General features: G+C 37.9%; 2 protein-coding genes across 5 annotated transcripts; one reads left to right on the top strand and one right to left on the bottom strand.

Annotated features, from left to right (window-relative positions):
* Window positions 1–692: 692 nt before the first annotated feature.
* cdc42 (cell division cycle 42) lies at window positions 693–14,089 on the bottom strand. 2 transcript variants are annotated; one of them, XM_079598040.1, is made up of 7 exons: window positions 13,987–14,089; window positions 12,680–12,799; window positions 6,714–6,854; window positions 6,495–6,567; window positions 5,975–6,084; window positions 5,149–5,346; window positions 693–2,037 (listed from the first exon to the last, which is right to left on the bottom strand). In XM_079598040.1, exons 3-7 carry the CDS (start codon window positions 6,816–6,818, stop codon window positions 1,948–1,950), a joined length of 576 nt encoding a protein of 191 aa, XP_079454166.1. In that variant the 5' UTR covers window positions 6,819–6,854; window positions 12,680–12,799; window positions 13,987–14,089; the 3' UTR covers window positions 693–1,947. The 2 variants fall into 2 exon arrangements, with proteins under 2 accessions (XP_079454166.1, XP_079454167.1); XM_079598041.1 differs by lacking the exon at window positions 693–2,037 and adding an exon at window positions 3,278–4,064 and having other exon boundaries at window positions 13,987–14,059.
* On the top strand, window positions 13,708–17,238 carry ap5b1 (adaptor related protein complex 5 subunit beta 1). 3 transcript variants are annotated; one of them, XM_079598032.1, is made up of 3 exons: window positions 13,708–13,820; window positions 13,931–14,092; window positions 14,510–17,238. In XM_079598032.1, the coding sequence occupies exons 2-3, from the start codon at window positions 13,949–13,951 to the stop codon at window positions 17,168–17,170; spliced, it is 2,805 nt and encodes a 934-aa protein (XP_079454158.1). In that variant the 5' UTR covers window positions 13,708–13,820; window positions 13,931–13,948; the 3' UTR covers window positions 17,171–17,238. The 3 variants fall into 3 exon arrangements, with proteins under 3 accessions (XP_079454158.1, XP_079454159.1, XP_079454160.1); XM_079598033.1 differs by having other exon boundaries at window positions 13,718–13,820; window positions 13,937–14,092; XM_079598034.1 differs by having other exon boundaries at window positions 13,720–13,820; window positions 13,948–14,092.
* Window positions 17,239–17,290: the final 52 nt, after the last annotated feature.

Genomic DNA, 17,290 nt, shown 5'->3' with positions numbered 1-17,290 from the left:
AAACCTCATTGGTTCTTGCTGAAGCTCAAACGTGCTGCGTAACACGAGAATGAACCTCATTGGTTCTCACACCTCAAGCGAACATGCTTGAGCTTCAGTTTACCACAACTGATGTGTGAGTTGATGAATGTTTCATTACTTTTATGATGGATGGATGTTCTTTTTAGGGATTCAAAATTTCAGGCGCTATTCACTCCCATTATAACGCTTGGAAGAGACAGGATATTTTATAATGTAGCTGATTGTGTTCGGCTGAAAGAAGTACTTCGAAATACACCAAGGATGGCTTTGAGGGCAAGTAAATTATGGGATAATTTTTGGGTGAAATAACACTTTAAATACTGCTATTATAGGGCACATTTATATTAATATTTGCATTTTCACATAAAAAGACTAAAAATGCTCACTAAACGTTCACTGCTACAGACCACTGACAAAGAGACTGCCTTTTACTTCTCTGGTCATTCAGCGCACCCTGCTGGCAGAAAAGACTGTTAAATCACACTGACCAACAGCAGTCTTGTTGAGTCCAAAAACTGCTGAGGAAAAATTAAAAATCATGAAGAAATTGCCATTTAACAAGTGCAAAATACAAAATGGCATTCTAGGAAGGATGTTCCATTGGGTCGAGACTCATTGTAGTGTTCAGCTTACAATGCATGCAGCACCTTAAGAAAGGGATTGGAACATGATAAAGGCAATTAAGGTATAAGTTTAATATTTTTTTTCTCAAAATAATGCATATACAGTACAAAGGAGAGACTTCATACAGAGCATTTGGTTTCCACCAAAACAAAAACAAAACAAACAAATAACTAGGGAGAGGGAAAGACTGGAAATCAAACCAATTCTGATCCACCCGTGTTGCACTATTAAACTTGGTTCTGTTGAGTTTAATGTCTGTGAGAGAGGTTATCTTGCACGACCACATAAACGATTCCTTGCTTAATAAAAAATAAAATAAAAAAACACAGGTGGATCAGATGATTGCTGGGATCCAGCCAACTGAACAAAAGGAGAGAAATTAACCTTTGAGGAAAACAAAAATGAGATAAAATAAAAAATAAATCACATAGGAAAAACAAAACATTTGGTAAAATAAAAACAACTGGAGCCTACAACATCTTTTGTCAGCTTACATTATTATTATTTAATGTTAACCTATCCAAAGGAACCTGGAGGCTTACCAACATGCATCACAAGTTCTGGAACAATGCTTTCATGGTCCCTAGCAAACGCATTCGAACACGCCACTTGTTCTGCTAACACTGTTAGAAAGTTCCCTGCTTGAGATAGACCAATTTTCTTTATATATGGAGTCAAAGATATCCACGGAAAATGACTGAACCATTTACAGGGCTTTTTGTCTCGAATGCCTATTAAATGGGAATATTGGCAAAGAATAAGGAGCTATTTCTAAGCACTTCAGGTGATGTTCAAGGGTGGAAGAGGGATTACGGCAGACTTGTGAACGCGTCTCGAAGTACAATAATTATACAGTTTTATTTCTCGGGCTAGTGACGTTTCAGACCAGGTCAGAGTTATTCAGTTGCCATTTTGAACGCTGTACAAAATGTCTCCACAGCACAATGGAAATGGATACAACCTGAATCTCCTCAAGACTTTAGTGCCTGCGAAGCATTACATTAACCCACTTAGAGTCAGCTGGCAAACCAAGGCAGCATCTCTAAATCTCACCATGAAGTACAGAAGTTAGACTCCTGGAATCAAAACTAGAAAAGGCCCTCTAGGTTTTTTATATTAATGGGCATGTGGGTTGTGTGTTTTTCATGTGTATATGTATATGTGCATGTGTATGGTGGGTACTCTTTATATCTTTATTGCAGAGCAAATATTGAAACTCACTTCTTTTACACATTGCTTTTTAAAGTGTAAAGCTGTGGACCAGCCTTAGCAGAGCAAAGAAGGGAGGGGGAGATGGGGAACTCATAGCAGCACACATTTACGCTTCTTCTTGGGCTCTGGAGGCTCCAGGGCTGCCAAAATCGCCTCATCAAATACGTTCTTTAGGCCTTTCTGTGAACACAAAGCAAGGGAGAGATGGACACTCAACATGGGTCAACAGACAAAAGAAGAAAAGTAAATCGATGGGTGGGTTGGAAACTAAATAATTTCTTTCACAGACGCATGATTGGATGACTTGGGACATCTTAAAATGCAACATATAACAGCATCATAGAAATAATGGGCAAGTAAATAAATTTAAATGTGTAGGGAATGCATGTGCCATAAAGTAACATTTACAGAGGAACCAAGCAAATGGGAATAAGCCAAAAAAGAGCAAAGGAATCAATTAGGACGTTTATTCATCACTAGGTCCACACCGAATTTGAGCATTTTCTGTCATTATTTTGGAAGAAAATCTGCTAAATGGGTTTTAAAATGGCAAAATGCACTTTCAAATTGAGCATGAGATTTACAGTCTTATTGGTACCTGAAAGAGTAATAAAATTAGCCAAACTACTTCATAATTGGCCTGCAAATATACATTTGGTTGGCCAAAATTCCATAAACTTTACGCATCTCTATATATCAGCTGCAACTACTTAGATCAGAACCAGTGAACTGAAAATCAACTTAATCAGCCATGCGGAGCAGTCATTCAGACACACACACGGTGTCAAACAAGAAAGTGGAAGTGCAAGCAAACACAGGCTCAGAGACTGAAGGGTTGGTGAGGTGAAGGGCTGCTCAAACACAAACTCAAGCCTCTGGGTGAAAACAGACAAATGATCTGCAGCGTGGACGTGTTAGAAGACTGGCCATATCTGGGTGCAATGAGCAAGAACAACACTTTCATGACATTTCAGATCAGTTGTTTGTTGACCGGTCAGGTGACGGCTAAAGCAGGGGAGAGCACGTACAATGCGCTTTTCTGTGCACATGCCCAGATTAGGGGCAAGGAGGAAGTGCTGGGTGCTTGGAAACAATAAGTATGACATTGTTCGAGGAAATCGTCCTCAGAAGAGTAGTCTGAGAAGTTATTGTCCAGTCCAGCGCTGTTAGCATGTCTCAAATGAAGGCTGTGACAAGACCCCACTGTGTGAGCTATAGTGAGAAGGATTCATCAGAAAACAACTGGTGGAAAGTAGATGTGGATTGCGCTTTGTGCAAAAAAGGCAGTGTGGGTAATGTTTAAGTGTTATTAGCCAGTCACAAATACACTGGCATCAATTGACCCAAAAAACACCAACTCTGGCTTAAAAAAAACCCCACACATTTACCGTTAAAACAGCATTAATGCATAATTAATGAGAGAGACGCATTGAGTAATGGCAATTGCAGCTGTCCTTTATTAATGGCACATATTTCACAGGATTATATTAAGCCATTTAAACTCTCAAGACGTTGTATGGATAAGAATGGCACCAAACTGCAAACTGTAGCCATACGTTAATAAGATTAGAATTAACTTTATATGATACAATTGTTGCAGTACAAAATAAATACACTGACAAAAGGAATGATTCTTAGAAATGCAAATAAACTGAGCAGCAAAGTACTGAATTATTTTACCTTTCGCTGCTCTTAAATAACAGTAACAATCAAATAAAGACCATAAACTTTAATGATCCAATGTCTAAAGCAACATATCAGTATTTAAAGCAAAAAAAACTACATATGCAACCCTTCATTGTAAACTTCCACATTTTTATTTGAAAATCAAAGTGCAAATAATAATAATAATAATAAGTAGAAAGGAGACAAAATTTCACTCCCAAGAACTTGAGTCTAACTTTAGCAATCTCCAAAGACAACAAAAAGTAGAAAAAGAAAAATAGCAAAAGCAAATCCTTTAGTATTGTTGAAAGAAGATACATATTGATGACGTCACTTAAGAGATTGGGATACTTGTCTTTTCTGTGGAGCAAGAGGTAACTAAAGGAAGCAGCAAACATCTGGGGAAGAGTGGGGTGTTAGAAAGAGAAAGAGAAAGAGAGAGAGAGAGAGGTTTAAAATATACAGCACTTCCGTTTTCGCTGCGTTTCAGGAGGTTCGAGGGCAGCTAGGATAGCTTCATCAAATACATTCTTCAGACCTCGCTATGAACACAGAAGGGAAGGGAAACAGAATAGAGCACCAATGTTAGCAGTTACAGAAAACAGGAGAAAGAGAGAGAAGAAGAGGTGAGATATAAGAGGAACTAGCACATTTCAAAAGAGGACAGCAGCTAGCAAGAAAGAGAGGCTGCTTGTAGAAGAGCATGTTGCACTAAAACAGTCATTCTACAGGAGCAGATGCCGTGCAGGCCTACAGACGACACTAACAATTAAGGAAATGGATACATTGGTGTGGTAGATTAAAAACAAAAAAATCAGATTTAGGTTGCCAATTGCAAGATGTATTAAACATTGCTTTCGCCATTGTTCTTTATTAAACAGACTGCAAGGAGACATTTATTAAGTCAACTACAGCATTCCCCCAAAAAATAAAAAATACATTTGTTTCCTAAAAAGCAAAACAATCCAGCCAAACATAAAAGACAACATGAAATCATAATTACTTTAATATATATATTCTTGGCCTTATTGTGCAATGCTCAATGCATGTTACTCTAAATAAGAAAAAACAAACTTAATTTTCACCACTTAACACTAATTTTTGGCCACATGGATTTAAAATAATACTAATCAATAACATCATTGGCCCACTTTCTATGTGCTGTTTTATGTTGCCTATAATACGAATATTCCCATCAGATAAGAATCACCTATCGCATATTGAATTATATTCTAATATGCACGCATCACCAGGCAGAGAATAGCTGGTCAATGACAGATCGACCTCTGATCACCAACCGAACCAAAGGTCAATCCTTAAAAATTCCCCAATGTCTCTGAGCCTCTGCCATTAAGCTCCCACTTTCTTGTTAAGGTACATAATACGAAATAAAACACACCTGGAAGCTTTGATTCAACAATCAAACATAAAATATTAACACTATATTATCAGGACACTTCTTCTAACCAATGAGATTGAAAAGAAACCATTCCTTAGACGCTGAAATCGCACTGAGGATATTTTAGTATGTTAAATGGCCAACTAAAAAGGCAGTTTCTGTTTGCAATGTAGATGATATACGTTCGTGAACATATATGAGGTGTGCCGTATAGAAGACTCCCTTACCTGCGTCAGAGCGGAGCACTCCACATATTTGACAGCCTTCAGATCGCGGGCCAGCTTCTCTGCCGTCTCCGGAGTGATGGGTTTCTGTTTGTTCTTGGCAAGCTTCTCAATGGTAGAAGGATCATCTCTCAGATCAATCTGCGTCCCCACCAGCAGGAAGGGTGTCTTTGGACAGTGGTGGGTGATCTCAGGTACCCACTGGAGGACAAAGCATAAAGGATCAGGCCACTTTTCCCAATTAACTCATGCAATAGGTCTACAACTACAGATGAAACTAGAAAAATTTTAATTTAGGAAAAGTTGTATTCATTTATTTCAGTAATTCACCTTAAAAGATGAAACTAATATATTATATAGACTCATTACATGCAAAGTGAGATATTTCAAGCCTTTATTTTTGTATAATTTTGATGATTATAGCTTATATTTACATTTTGAATTTGGGGTTTTCATAAGCTGTAAGCCATAATCATCAAAATTATAACAAGCATAGGCCTAAAATATCTCACTTTGCATGTAATGAGTCTAAATAATATATTAGTTTCACCTTTTAAGTTGAATTACTGAAATAAATGTAAAACTATATAAATAAACTTTTGCACCTGTAGTAATTGATTAACATACTGACCAGGGCTGCGTTTTTCAAAAGCCTAAGTAGACCATAGAACCATTGGTACCAATGATCTCTAAGATCAACTTAAGTCACAATGCTTTTGAGAAACAGCCCAGACTGATGATTACTAATCGCCAAAATTGCATGCCAAAAAATAGACAATGCAACTAACAAAATGTCTGCTTCTGGCTGGTTTGAATGATTCAAGCTCACCTTTTCTTTGACGTTTTCAAACGAAGAAGGTGAAACAACTGAGAAACAGACTAAGAAGACATCTGTCTGAGGGTAGCTCAGGGGTCGTAATCTATCGTAATCTTCCTGACCTGCAGAGACATGGAAATAACAGGATACATTAAAACTGAGAATGCAGTTGCGATCCTGAGCAGCCGACGGACGTCATTCAGTCATGTGGTCAATGTTGCACTTGAACACATGCACAGCGAAAGCCTCTGGTCCCACAATCCTCCAAAATAGGAGTTCCAAGCACAACCACCCTCCACAGGAATGTGTGGAGCTCTGCAAAGCTCCTGAGGTCTAATTTTTATAACAATGACGATCATGAATGTTTTTTTTTCCCATCAGCATATGAGCTCCACCCTCACATACAGACATTGTAAAAGCCAGATCATTTACTTCCGTAATGATAATGGAAGTATAATGAACTTGATAATGAATGTTAATCACTAGGGTATATATGAAAGTTTAAGATGTTGAGAAAAATGTTGTACCGTACCTGCAGTATCAAACAGTCCAAGGGTGTACGGCTCACCACCAATCATAACCGTAACTGCATAGTTATCAAAGACCTGTAAGCAAGCAAAGAAAGTGTTCATTGTACATTCAGGAAAACTTCTTTTTTTTTTAGTTTTCAAAAACAATAGATTTACAGCCACTGAAATGCAGCAGGAAATATGACTATGTAAGTGAATGTGAAATGGAAAATGTTACTCACCGTTGGTACATATTCGGAAGGGAATTTATTAGTTGTATAGGAGATTAATAGACAGGTTTTACCCACGGCACCATCACCAACAACGACGCACTTGATCGTCTGCATAGCTGTGCTTTTAAGTCCACTGTTCTCATTCAAGATCTGCAATGAAAGACAAAAGCGTTCACATGATGAGACACATGTTGAACTTTATTCAGTCAGAGTTGCTCTCCAATGGGGTGTCATTCTCAAGTTCAAAAGGTGTAAATGGAGACACTATAGCACACGTGCATTACACAACACCTCCAGGTCCTCTTATATCATGTGTGCAGAGTAATGTGCAGGCAACAGAAAACATCACGAAATGTACCTTTAATTTTAATAAAATGAATTGCTTAATATAGATAAAAGAACAAAAAAAATCGAATAAAAGTAAAAAAAAAAAGACATGCCAAGATGTTTTTTTTTTTTATCTAATCTTTTTTTGGATTTTACCACATTTACTTAAAGGGAAAGCAGAAAGAGAAGGAGGGATGTGTTGCAAGCCTGATTCAAACTTCAGAAGCATTAAACACTACGCCACAAATCATTCTTGATAGCAATATGTATAGGTTTTAGAGGCCAGAGTCAAGTGAGTTTAGCAGGGCTAAAGCCTCCTTTTCTGTATGATCTGAAATGACCATATGATTTAGATCAGTGTTTCCTGCAAGCAGTGCTGACTGAATCACGACCAAATGAGCCAGTACTTTAAATGAATTACAATGAATCCAGAATGAACAGTTCCCACATCAACATCAGACTCACTTACTGTTGTCCATATGTCAAGGTATAGCTAACGATTCATAAATGCAACAGTTGTTTTTGTAATAAATCATATTTTGATAAAACACATTTTGCAGTGGCGGCAGGTGCAGAAACTCTTTTTTACGATCTAATCATAAATTTGTCTGTATAATACCAAAACAGACTGGAAGACAGAATCTCTCATGCCTTATACCAAAGGTGTTGTTGGTCTGCAAGTATAAAACACCCACATTAGAAACTGTGAGAGTCTTGGCTGTGATCAACTCGAAATGTGAGAAATTAATGTGTCCCCGCTTTCTGCTGCAGAAGACAGAATACATCGTTCAAATCAATTTCACACTCGCCAATGGCTCACAGACAGTTACATTTGCACAGTAATAAAGTTCCTTTAATTAGTCTGACATGTTACTGGTGATGTTACACATTATATGCATCCACTCAAATGGTTTGTGCAATAACTAAAGACAGTTTTGCTTAAATGCATTATGGCTTTTATATGACCAACCTACTCAGGGTCGATGGAAACAACTGAACCCTGAAACTTATCGTATTCAAGCTAAGTGCATACTACCAGACTGAAAATTTAACACCCTTAAAAGGTAAACAGTAGCTATGTTTACACGGACACCTTCTGTTTCAATTAGAATCAACTTATTCTGATAAATTCGAACATACTGGTTAAATGAACGCTAAATAAAGTGATCGGGTTAATGTGCATGTTTATATGTCCCAAGCCAAATTGGATTGGACGTTTGACACGTGCACACTGCAGGAATATTGTTTCCCACTGTTGGCAACTTGGCACATAACCATCCTCCAATCATTTCTTCTTTTTAAAATGCAGACTTTATATTTAGAAAAAGAGAGGTCGGATTCGGAAAACTTAAGGTTTAAACCACCCCTAACAATCTGAATGAAATCAGATTTGGTCAATCAATTCATTCCGATTGACGTGGCTACATTTGACTTTTTATTTTGATGCTACAAGTCCGATTGCAATCAGATTATTAGGGTCCATGTAAACACAGCTAGTGTTTGGTCTACTATTGTGTTCTGATCGCAGACTAGGAGCATCAACGACAAGATCATTCTCCTCCAAGACAGAGTTTACAATACAGTTATTCTTACATTAACACACATCAGCAGGGAGTTTATTCTTATAAACAATGTAATTAACACAGACTTGCACAAAATGGTAAAAATAAGAAAAAATATATAGGCAAAACGGTGTTTGCGGAGATGTGGGGATCTTTTCAGTGCTTCTTAAATTTTAAATCTGTTGGATTGTATCAGAAGTACACACACTAGAAGACAGGGATGATTAATTGATCGTTAATTTAAACGACGATCGATAATGGGAATGTAAATTGACATCCCTACTAGAATAGCATCAGCGACAGACACACACTGCAGTTTGACACAGCATCATCTTTAAACTTCCTGTAGCTCAGTGGTAAGAGCATTGCGTTAACAACGCAAGGTTGTGGGTTCGATCCCAGGGGATTGCACATACCTATGTATAAATGTATAGGATAATGCAATGTAAGTCGCTTTGGATAAAAGCGTCTGCCAAATGCATAAATGTAAATGTAAATAATGCAGTTAAGTACCCATATTTTTCTCGCATGCAAGTGTACTAAAGACTTAATCCAACCTCAATTTGCTCAACTGTATTTAGACACAAACACACTGGAAAGAGTATGCATACATCTCTAGAGCAAAGTTAAATTTAGTCTCAGATATTTTTCACATTTAAAACGTCAAATTTCCCCCTCTCTGACGGGCCAGTCGGCCCCTCCCCTGTTCTGATTGTGGGTCACTGCGGCTTTAAACTCAAGCATAACGTCATTGGTTTAAGCACATCGCTTACAGCGGGTCAGCATGCTAAACCACTATTCACACAACACAGACCCCAAGCCTGTGGAGAGGAGAGGAGACACGGGGGCAAAATAAAATAGTACGGCAATATCCCTTTCCTTTGGTGAGCGGAGGGGTGGCGGGTGACTGAAGCGTGAGACCGAGAGAAGCACTTCCTACTGTGTGTGCCGTGCCTGAGCAGAAGCTAAGCCTCTACAGAGTAAGCGGGTGAGCCTGCAAGCTCACAGATGGTCAGGACGAGGAGATGGAAGCCCATCCCGGCTGTTTCCTTCCCCTCGCACACAGAAATCAGAGGAAGCAAGGCCTGACCTCATTCTACTGTCAGTGGAAAACACACAATCAATGGGTCCTGTCACCTGTCCAACACAAATTCTTATCAAAAATTTATTTAGTTAAACTAGATTGCAGTTATAGTGGGTTTACAAACATTCGCAGGAAAGTCTCTCCCGGATTAAATTACAAAACTCACATGCTCACAACTGTATGATATAATGATTTTTAAATGCCAATGACATCCTGAGCAATCATACGGAGAGAATTTTTCCATGTGGACAAATGCGAGTGGAAAGATTTGTACTGGAAATAACTGTATTAAGGCCAAACTTCAGCTCACTTCAAGCGATAGACTTCGCAAAGCAATATAATCCAGACCCATGTGCATACCCAGACAGTAAATCCCCACTCTTTAAAACCAGGGTACATTTGGACAAGCCTATGCTTCGAATCAATCTCACCTCAAATTCTGATTTTTTCCCTAAATCCACCCTTACTTTTTAAAATAGAAAATATTTGACTACATACCACTATTTATAAGACTTGACTATACACACATAAAATTACAAAGAAATGCTGTGTGTATAGAGAAGTGAATGACCAATATTGCTTTTTTATAATGAATGCTATTACTACACACTATTTTTGACAAGTCTTATGAACAGCTTTATAAATGAAATACAGAAGCAATTTTGAATTGTTTTATTTCAACTTCTGACAATATAATAAAAGAGCTTTGTAATAGAAATTAGCCTAACTAGCCTATACATATTTATTAGTAGAGACGCACTGATACTAAATTTCTCAGCTGATAGCCGATTATTTGGAATGATATCTGCCGATTACCGATAGTTTGATTTTCTAAAGAAAAAAATCTCTCCCAACCATGAATCCCTCTCATTTTGGTACATTACTACATTGGTACATTACATTAGATGTACAATTAACAACAGAACAAACTATTATATTTAACTGCTTTTTTTTTTTTTTTCAGATATAATAATTACACAAAAACTGAAATGTTGTATACACAAGGTAGTTTTCATTAACACTTGTCTTCATGACAAATAAATTCAAAGATACATGATAAACAGTAAACTACTCTCTAGTGTCTTTTTTATATGGCTAACTAACGAACTGTGAACATTGGATAACTTTCCTGAGGTGATTGCAAGGTTAAGTGACAGATGTTTCACTGACATCTTTTACACTTTTGAAACACTGATTGAGCAATTACGAGACATGATACATTTTGGTTAGTTGTACTGCATCTTTCAGCATAATATTTAATGTTCATGCATGTTTTTTTGTGTTTAACTTGTATTAATGTGGAAGAAAAGATTCACACACCGCACTGCCGCTTGAACTGAGGAACTACAGCATCATATTTAAGAGCGCCAAAACAGCATTTAGGCCTATTGTTTGAAATTTGTATAAAATTGACAGAATTTGATAGATTTCATATCAAAAGTAAAGCAAAAAGCTTTGCGATTATTGGATGGGAGATGTTTGGTCAAATAGTCTGCTTCAACGTTGCCATTTTTTAAAGTGTAAATGCGTTATTGACGCATTCATCAGCCCTTAATTCAACACAAGACAATTTCGAGACATTTCTTGAATTGAAGTTTAAACATTTTTCCGGCCCCTTTTGATCGACAGGATATAATTAGACCTGATCATCGGCTATTTTTCTATCAATATTGTCCGACACACTGGTGAACTCCTAGTTATTAGCAATAATACATGAACAATAATATAAATAGCCTTATATTTGAGCCATGCTGTTTTGCTATCCTGCCTAATTGTTTTTAGCAACATATTTCTCTCACTTGAGAAATGGCAGTTATGTAAGAACATGAGTAATGGTCAACAACACTACATATTTAATATGTCATTTTAAATGATGTTGTTGGTTGCACAAAATGGTGTCATTTGTCAACAGAACATAATTAAACCAATACAGCGAGAATATCAGTTAAACATGATTTGAATGATCATCTATTTCTACTTTAAAGCACAAGGCTAGATCAGTTCTAGATGTGCCCATTCTTCTCGTTCAAGTCCAGCCTTCTTCCTGTGATAGTTTAGCGATTCATTTGTGACAGGAAAAGCATTTCCTCAGTAACAAGAAGCGAAAGAGAACTTGTTGCAAAATACACATTGATACAAGTAAAATGTATGCTGTGTCCTCCCCTAACTTAAATTAATTTGAGAGGGAGTGATGCTGTTATTTCACATCCTTCAGTCTACAAGGGAAATAAACCAAAAATAGCACTAAGATGCAAATATTCAGCATTAATGCAGTGCTTTTAATTTTCAAGACCCAGAACCTGCTGACAGTGCTAAAAACACATGAACCTATAGAATTAATATGTGTTAGAGAGACAACCCTGACACAAAAGATGTTTGGCAATATTATTGCCAAAATTTGCCAACAAACAAACTCAGATTCAATGCAGGATAATTAAAAATAGATATGCAGCACAACGTTACTTCCATTTCCAATGATGCTGTACAAATGAAGGCCATCAAAACACAACATTTCAACTGAGCAAACATGGACTGCACAATTCCTTTATACCAACCAGAATGAATCCATCTGTATTTAAGATCAATTAGCAATAACATGCTAATATGAAAATATAAAATAATTATGATGACATCTATCCGTCGTCAACTGGCGACTGCAACGGATGACAGATTGAATGCCAGAAAGATCTTTATATTAAACACTGACATAATATAAATCAATTATTACATTAAAGCAGACACTAAATATGTTATACAATAACACGACGAAGATTGTAAAACTGCCTATGGTCAAATCTGACCGGTTCTCCTCAACCTCGTTTAGCCGCCTGTGCTAACTGTCCTCCGGTGCCATTTAACACGTTTAATTCGTTAAATACTCCTTCCAAATATATCTATTCATACCGTACATATTCATAACTCGATATTCCACTAGATCAAACGTTAATATTGGTCAAAGGAAGAGAAATATGGTTAATATTTTGAGCGTCATTGGCACTCACCGTATCCTTTCTGTTTGTTTCTCTGCGCCGGGCGTTGGCAGGTCCGCGCGCTTGGGGTTTCCAGAACTGAAGAGCAGGGGCGAGTCGCGCGCTGCGTCACTCTATCACACTTCATTAGAGCTAAGAAATTAATATATATAAAATATATATATTTGTTTTTTTTATTTGTTTCAAGATACAAATTAATGCAAAGCTAACAGAATACATGTAACGCTTTGTCACTTTTTTATATATTATGTAAAGTATACCACTTATGCACATAGTTTTATTTGGATTAAGCTTCAATTAATATTTCATAAAAAGGGAGGTAAAAAAAAGATAAATGAGGATTTGTCCATACAGGGGAAATAAACACATTGTGTCATTTACAAGTTAATCAATTTGTTCTACACAAAAAAAATACATTGATTACATCTATATCAAATGTTATTATGATGAAAGATATGATGAGAATATGAATACAGCATTGATAGGATATAATATAATAATTTACATATTTAAATATTAATCACTAGAATGGCCTAAATTTCTTTTCATATACATTTATATTCCGCTCCATATATATTTTACATTTATTCCTTAAATTGTTTTGCAAATATTGACTTTGACTATGTAATGACAGCAATAAACTCTTCGTTTTCCATCACCTTATATTACTAACCATGGCATTATTATTAATTGCAAAGGGTATGATTTTATAATTTATAATTACTTATTTAATTTTCAAATTCGTGTTGCTTTTTGACCTACTTCTCTAAATACTTTAAACACCGCACGATGGCAGTCAAACAAAAAACAAGGATCACATCACCGTTTCAAAATAAAAGTCCACTGTTTAATCTCAGTAATGTAAGCGTAAATAATATGTGTAGAATTAATAGAAAATTCTAATAAAAAAAAAAGTGTTTATATATATTCTATATAATTAGAATACAATTATATTACGAAAACAACCTGACATAGTTATTATGGAATATTGAATTATTGGCGACTTTTATTTTAAAGTATACAGATTCCTGTCACTACCTGGTTAATCATATGACAACCAGGGAACACATGATTTTCAGAGACGTCAATAGATGGACTAAACACAGTCATTTGCTTTTTGTTTGTTTTTATGTTTTTAAAGTGTTACTGATAGGTGAGTGGTTAAACTGAAAGAATGCACTTTTTAATGTAATGTTTGTGTACATTATTAAATCAAAATAGCGTCATTGCCATGAACATAAATTCTTCTGTTCTGATCTTAAGTCACAGTTTATCTCCAGAATGACTATTGCGGATCTCTGGGATCAGAGAATACCTGCCTTTCTACTGAGTCCATCTCAGTTTTTGGCCACCACCACATCTGAGAGTTTCTTGGCTGAACTTCTACACGAACTGCGGAATGATAAGGCCAATGATCAAGTCAAGGTAATGAAAGCAGACAAACACATATACGTGCGTCACGTGTATATTTCAAAATTAAACATATTAATATATTATTGTTATTTTATCATGTTTAGTCACGTGTATATTTCAAAATTAAACATATTAATATATTATTGTTATTTTATAATGTTTAGTCATTTGTTTTGTAATATAATGACAATTTATCAAATGTATAATTACTCTATTTAATATAAAATGTTGAACGTTCTATTATGTCTGTTTATCAGCCAGAGGTATCATGAACAAACATGTTGCCATCACATTTTCTTCATTCTACGTTTCTCTCCACAATGTTTGCAGCTTTTGCAATAGCCTGTATGGCTTTGTTGAAATGGTGTGCATTTTCCCTGTAATTAACTCACTTTTGTTTTTTGTGTTATTTCTCTTCCTTATTATAAGATACTCCTTGTGTCCGTGCTACTGGAGCATCCAACCATTCTCTGCCCTTGTACTTCTGTGGGAGAAGAAACGGCCCTTGAACTGCTGTCAGTCTTTTCTCACATGCCACAGAAATCCATCAGCCTCAAGTGCAATGTCATGCTGGCAATCACCAACGTGATAATATGCACATCCTGCTTGGCCACCCACACAAAGATGGCGGAAGACTGGCTGGACCTTCTATTTCAGACAATTCATGACACCAATGACTACAGATGTGGGCTTTCCCAGCAACCTTTAAGGGCCACCGCCTGCGACTGCCTCCGAGAAATGGAAACCTGTAGCCCCGGTCTTCTTTCTCAAAAGTTAGAGGCCCTGTATCTTCTAAAACAGCAAGAAACTACAGTTCTGCATCAGTCCTACTGTATGCTGTATACACTAGGGCTGAAGAACGCCATACGGATCTTGACGAACCAAAAAGATGTTACTGACCTAGAGTTTAAGAGCATCTTAGGAGGAAATGAAGGGTTTGCATGGAAAAGTAATCAGTTAGGCTTGACCTTCTTGCCAATAAACATGATGGTGCAAGTCCCACGATTGCCACCCGGACTGGATTGTAAGGAACTCAAATCTGTAATGTCTTCGCTCTTAGAGGAGTCTTACCTGCTAACGCCCACTTCGCAGTCTGCCCTGCTCAGGGAGCTAGTAGAAGTTGTCGCCATGGTGCCGGGACTTTCTCCAACGTTATTCAAATCGCAACTTCTGAGACTCTTCGGAACGGCAGAAGTCGAGCTCATGCATGCCACACTCTTCATGAAAGAAACGTTCACAGACAGCCTTTTCACCGCTGAGGATGAGAACTTCCTGCTCAAGCGTCTCGTGAGCACGGCCCAGCATCCGCTCCTAAGAATTCCTGAGAAGCTCTTCTACATGGACTGCATTCTGCACTTCCCCGAGAACCGGCCCATATCCAGCAGCGGAGAAGAGAGTTTACCCGTGCTGGTTACGCCACGTCTGGCAGCATCTCTTCTTCCAACAGTTTTTAACGACAGTGCTACGATGCTCTGCAGACTAAACCTTCTGTGTCTGGTGTACCTAGAAGCAGATGAGGGCGGAGAAGACAAAGGGATCGACTACCTGTTTAATCACATAATGGCCCTTTTGAAAATCGTAGACAGCGATGGTAGCAGAGAAGTGGTGGTGACCTCTTTCAGGGCAGTGTATATTTTTCTCATGCACTTCAGCGGCATGGAAGAACTCTCTGAGAAGCTGATCGACAGATTATGCGACATGTATTCCCGACAATGCCGACTAGCTCCGAATTTGATTGGCCTCGTGGATCGCATCCAGGAGTGTCTCGACGACTACGTCTGGTCTGTTAAGTTGTTGAGAGGGCTTCAGAAATGCATTATGGAAATGCCTCCATTGCAATTGACAATTCATAATTTGAGCTGGCACTTGAAAGTCTTGAAAAGAGTGGCTAAAGAGGGTCAGATTACCCAGAGGAACACCATTTACCTTCTTCTCAATGTTCTCATCAACTCCAACTTGTGTGAAAGAGGCAAATGGCAGGTTGGAAACGCAGTTCTGGCGGTTTGTCGCAATCTTTTGGAGCACCCTTCCATCGATCAAGTGTTTATCGAGTTGGCTGATCTTTTGCAATACATATCGGTTCATTATGACGACACGGACATTAAGGATCACGCTCGCTTCTACTACTCATTGCTAACCAATCTTTCATGGGAAAAGCTGACGGGGGTTCTCGCCAAAGGTCCTGATGTAGGACGTGCCAAAGAGCGGTCGCATTCTGCCACAATGGCTGAGAGCGAGGGGATCGCCAGTAACCTGACTGTGCGCAAAACTGAGCGGCATGTTTTGCGACTCGTCAAGGTGCAGGAAAAATCCTTGCAAAGCTCTTCGGAAAGTTCAGAGTTGTTGGAGGCAACAGAAGAGACCAAGAAATGGTTGGAGGTTTATCAAGAACAGTTCCAGGTGCCAGGTTTTGGGTCGGAGGTCACTTTGAGGTACAATCTGACTCATGCAAACGAAGCTGACACTTTATTCAATAGAGTCTTTACAATCTGTCTGCATTTCGAGCTGAAAGATTTAAACTATGCAAAGGTTAGCGATATACATGTGCCATGCGTGTTCAGAGACCGAAAGCCGCCTGAGGTCAACGTAAAGCTCAGACCATTTCAACCCTACCCCACTACTTTATGCGTCAGTGCAATATTTACCACCCAAGATGGACGCTCTTGGCACAGCCGACTGCCTGACGTGAGCGTGTCATTCCCTGAGATATTCCTTCCTCTGCCTTTACCGCTAAATACATCACGTGCATGTAAAGAGGAAGTGTTCGACCGCATCTGGGAGGCCGCAGCCTCTGGGAGTCCTGACAAATCAGCCATTAGTCTATTCTGTTTCAAAACTGGAGATGAAAGTCTAGCTGATCTGATCAAGACACATTTTCAGGGTTACCTGATTACAGACGAGAAAAGCAAAAGATCATGGAAAGTCTTGTTCTTTCTTCCACCAATGTGCCATGTCCTTTTGATGATTACACAGGCTGAGGACGCAGTTCAGGTCAGCATTGCAACGGACAACTGGGAGCTATTACCCTTTGTGAACTCTTACCTCCAAAACATTACTGATCATAGTAGGACAACAGGAAGAGATGGCTAAATGGACGCCTTGCATGTTTTCATTTACATAGTTGATTTTAACCAATTCAATTTATTTTATTGCTTCCTTGTATTGATATATCACCATTTGTTTTTGTACATAAAATCTTTGAGTAATGTG

This window comes from Phoxinus phoxinus, assembly GCF_949152265.1.
Source record: "Phoxinus phoxinus genome assembly, chromosome: 22".
In the NCBI taxonomy this organism is placed as follows: domain Eukaryota; kingdom Metazoa; phylum Chordata; class Actinopteri; order Cypriniformes; family Leuciscidae; genus Phoxinus; species Phoxinus phoxinus.
Note: the sequence above shows the minus strand (reverse complement) of the source record. Positions and strands in the feature narration are given on the sequence as shown.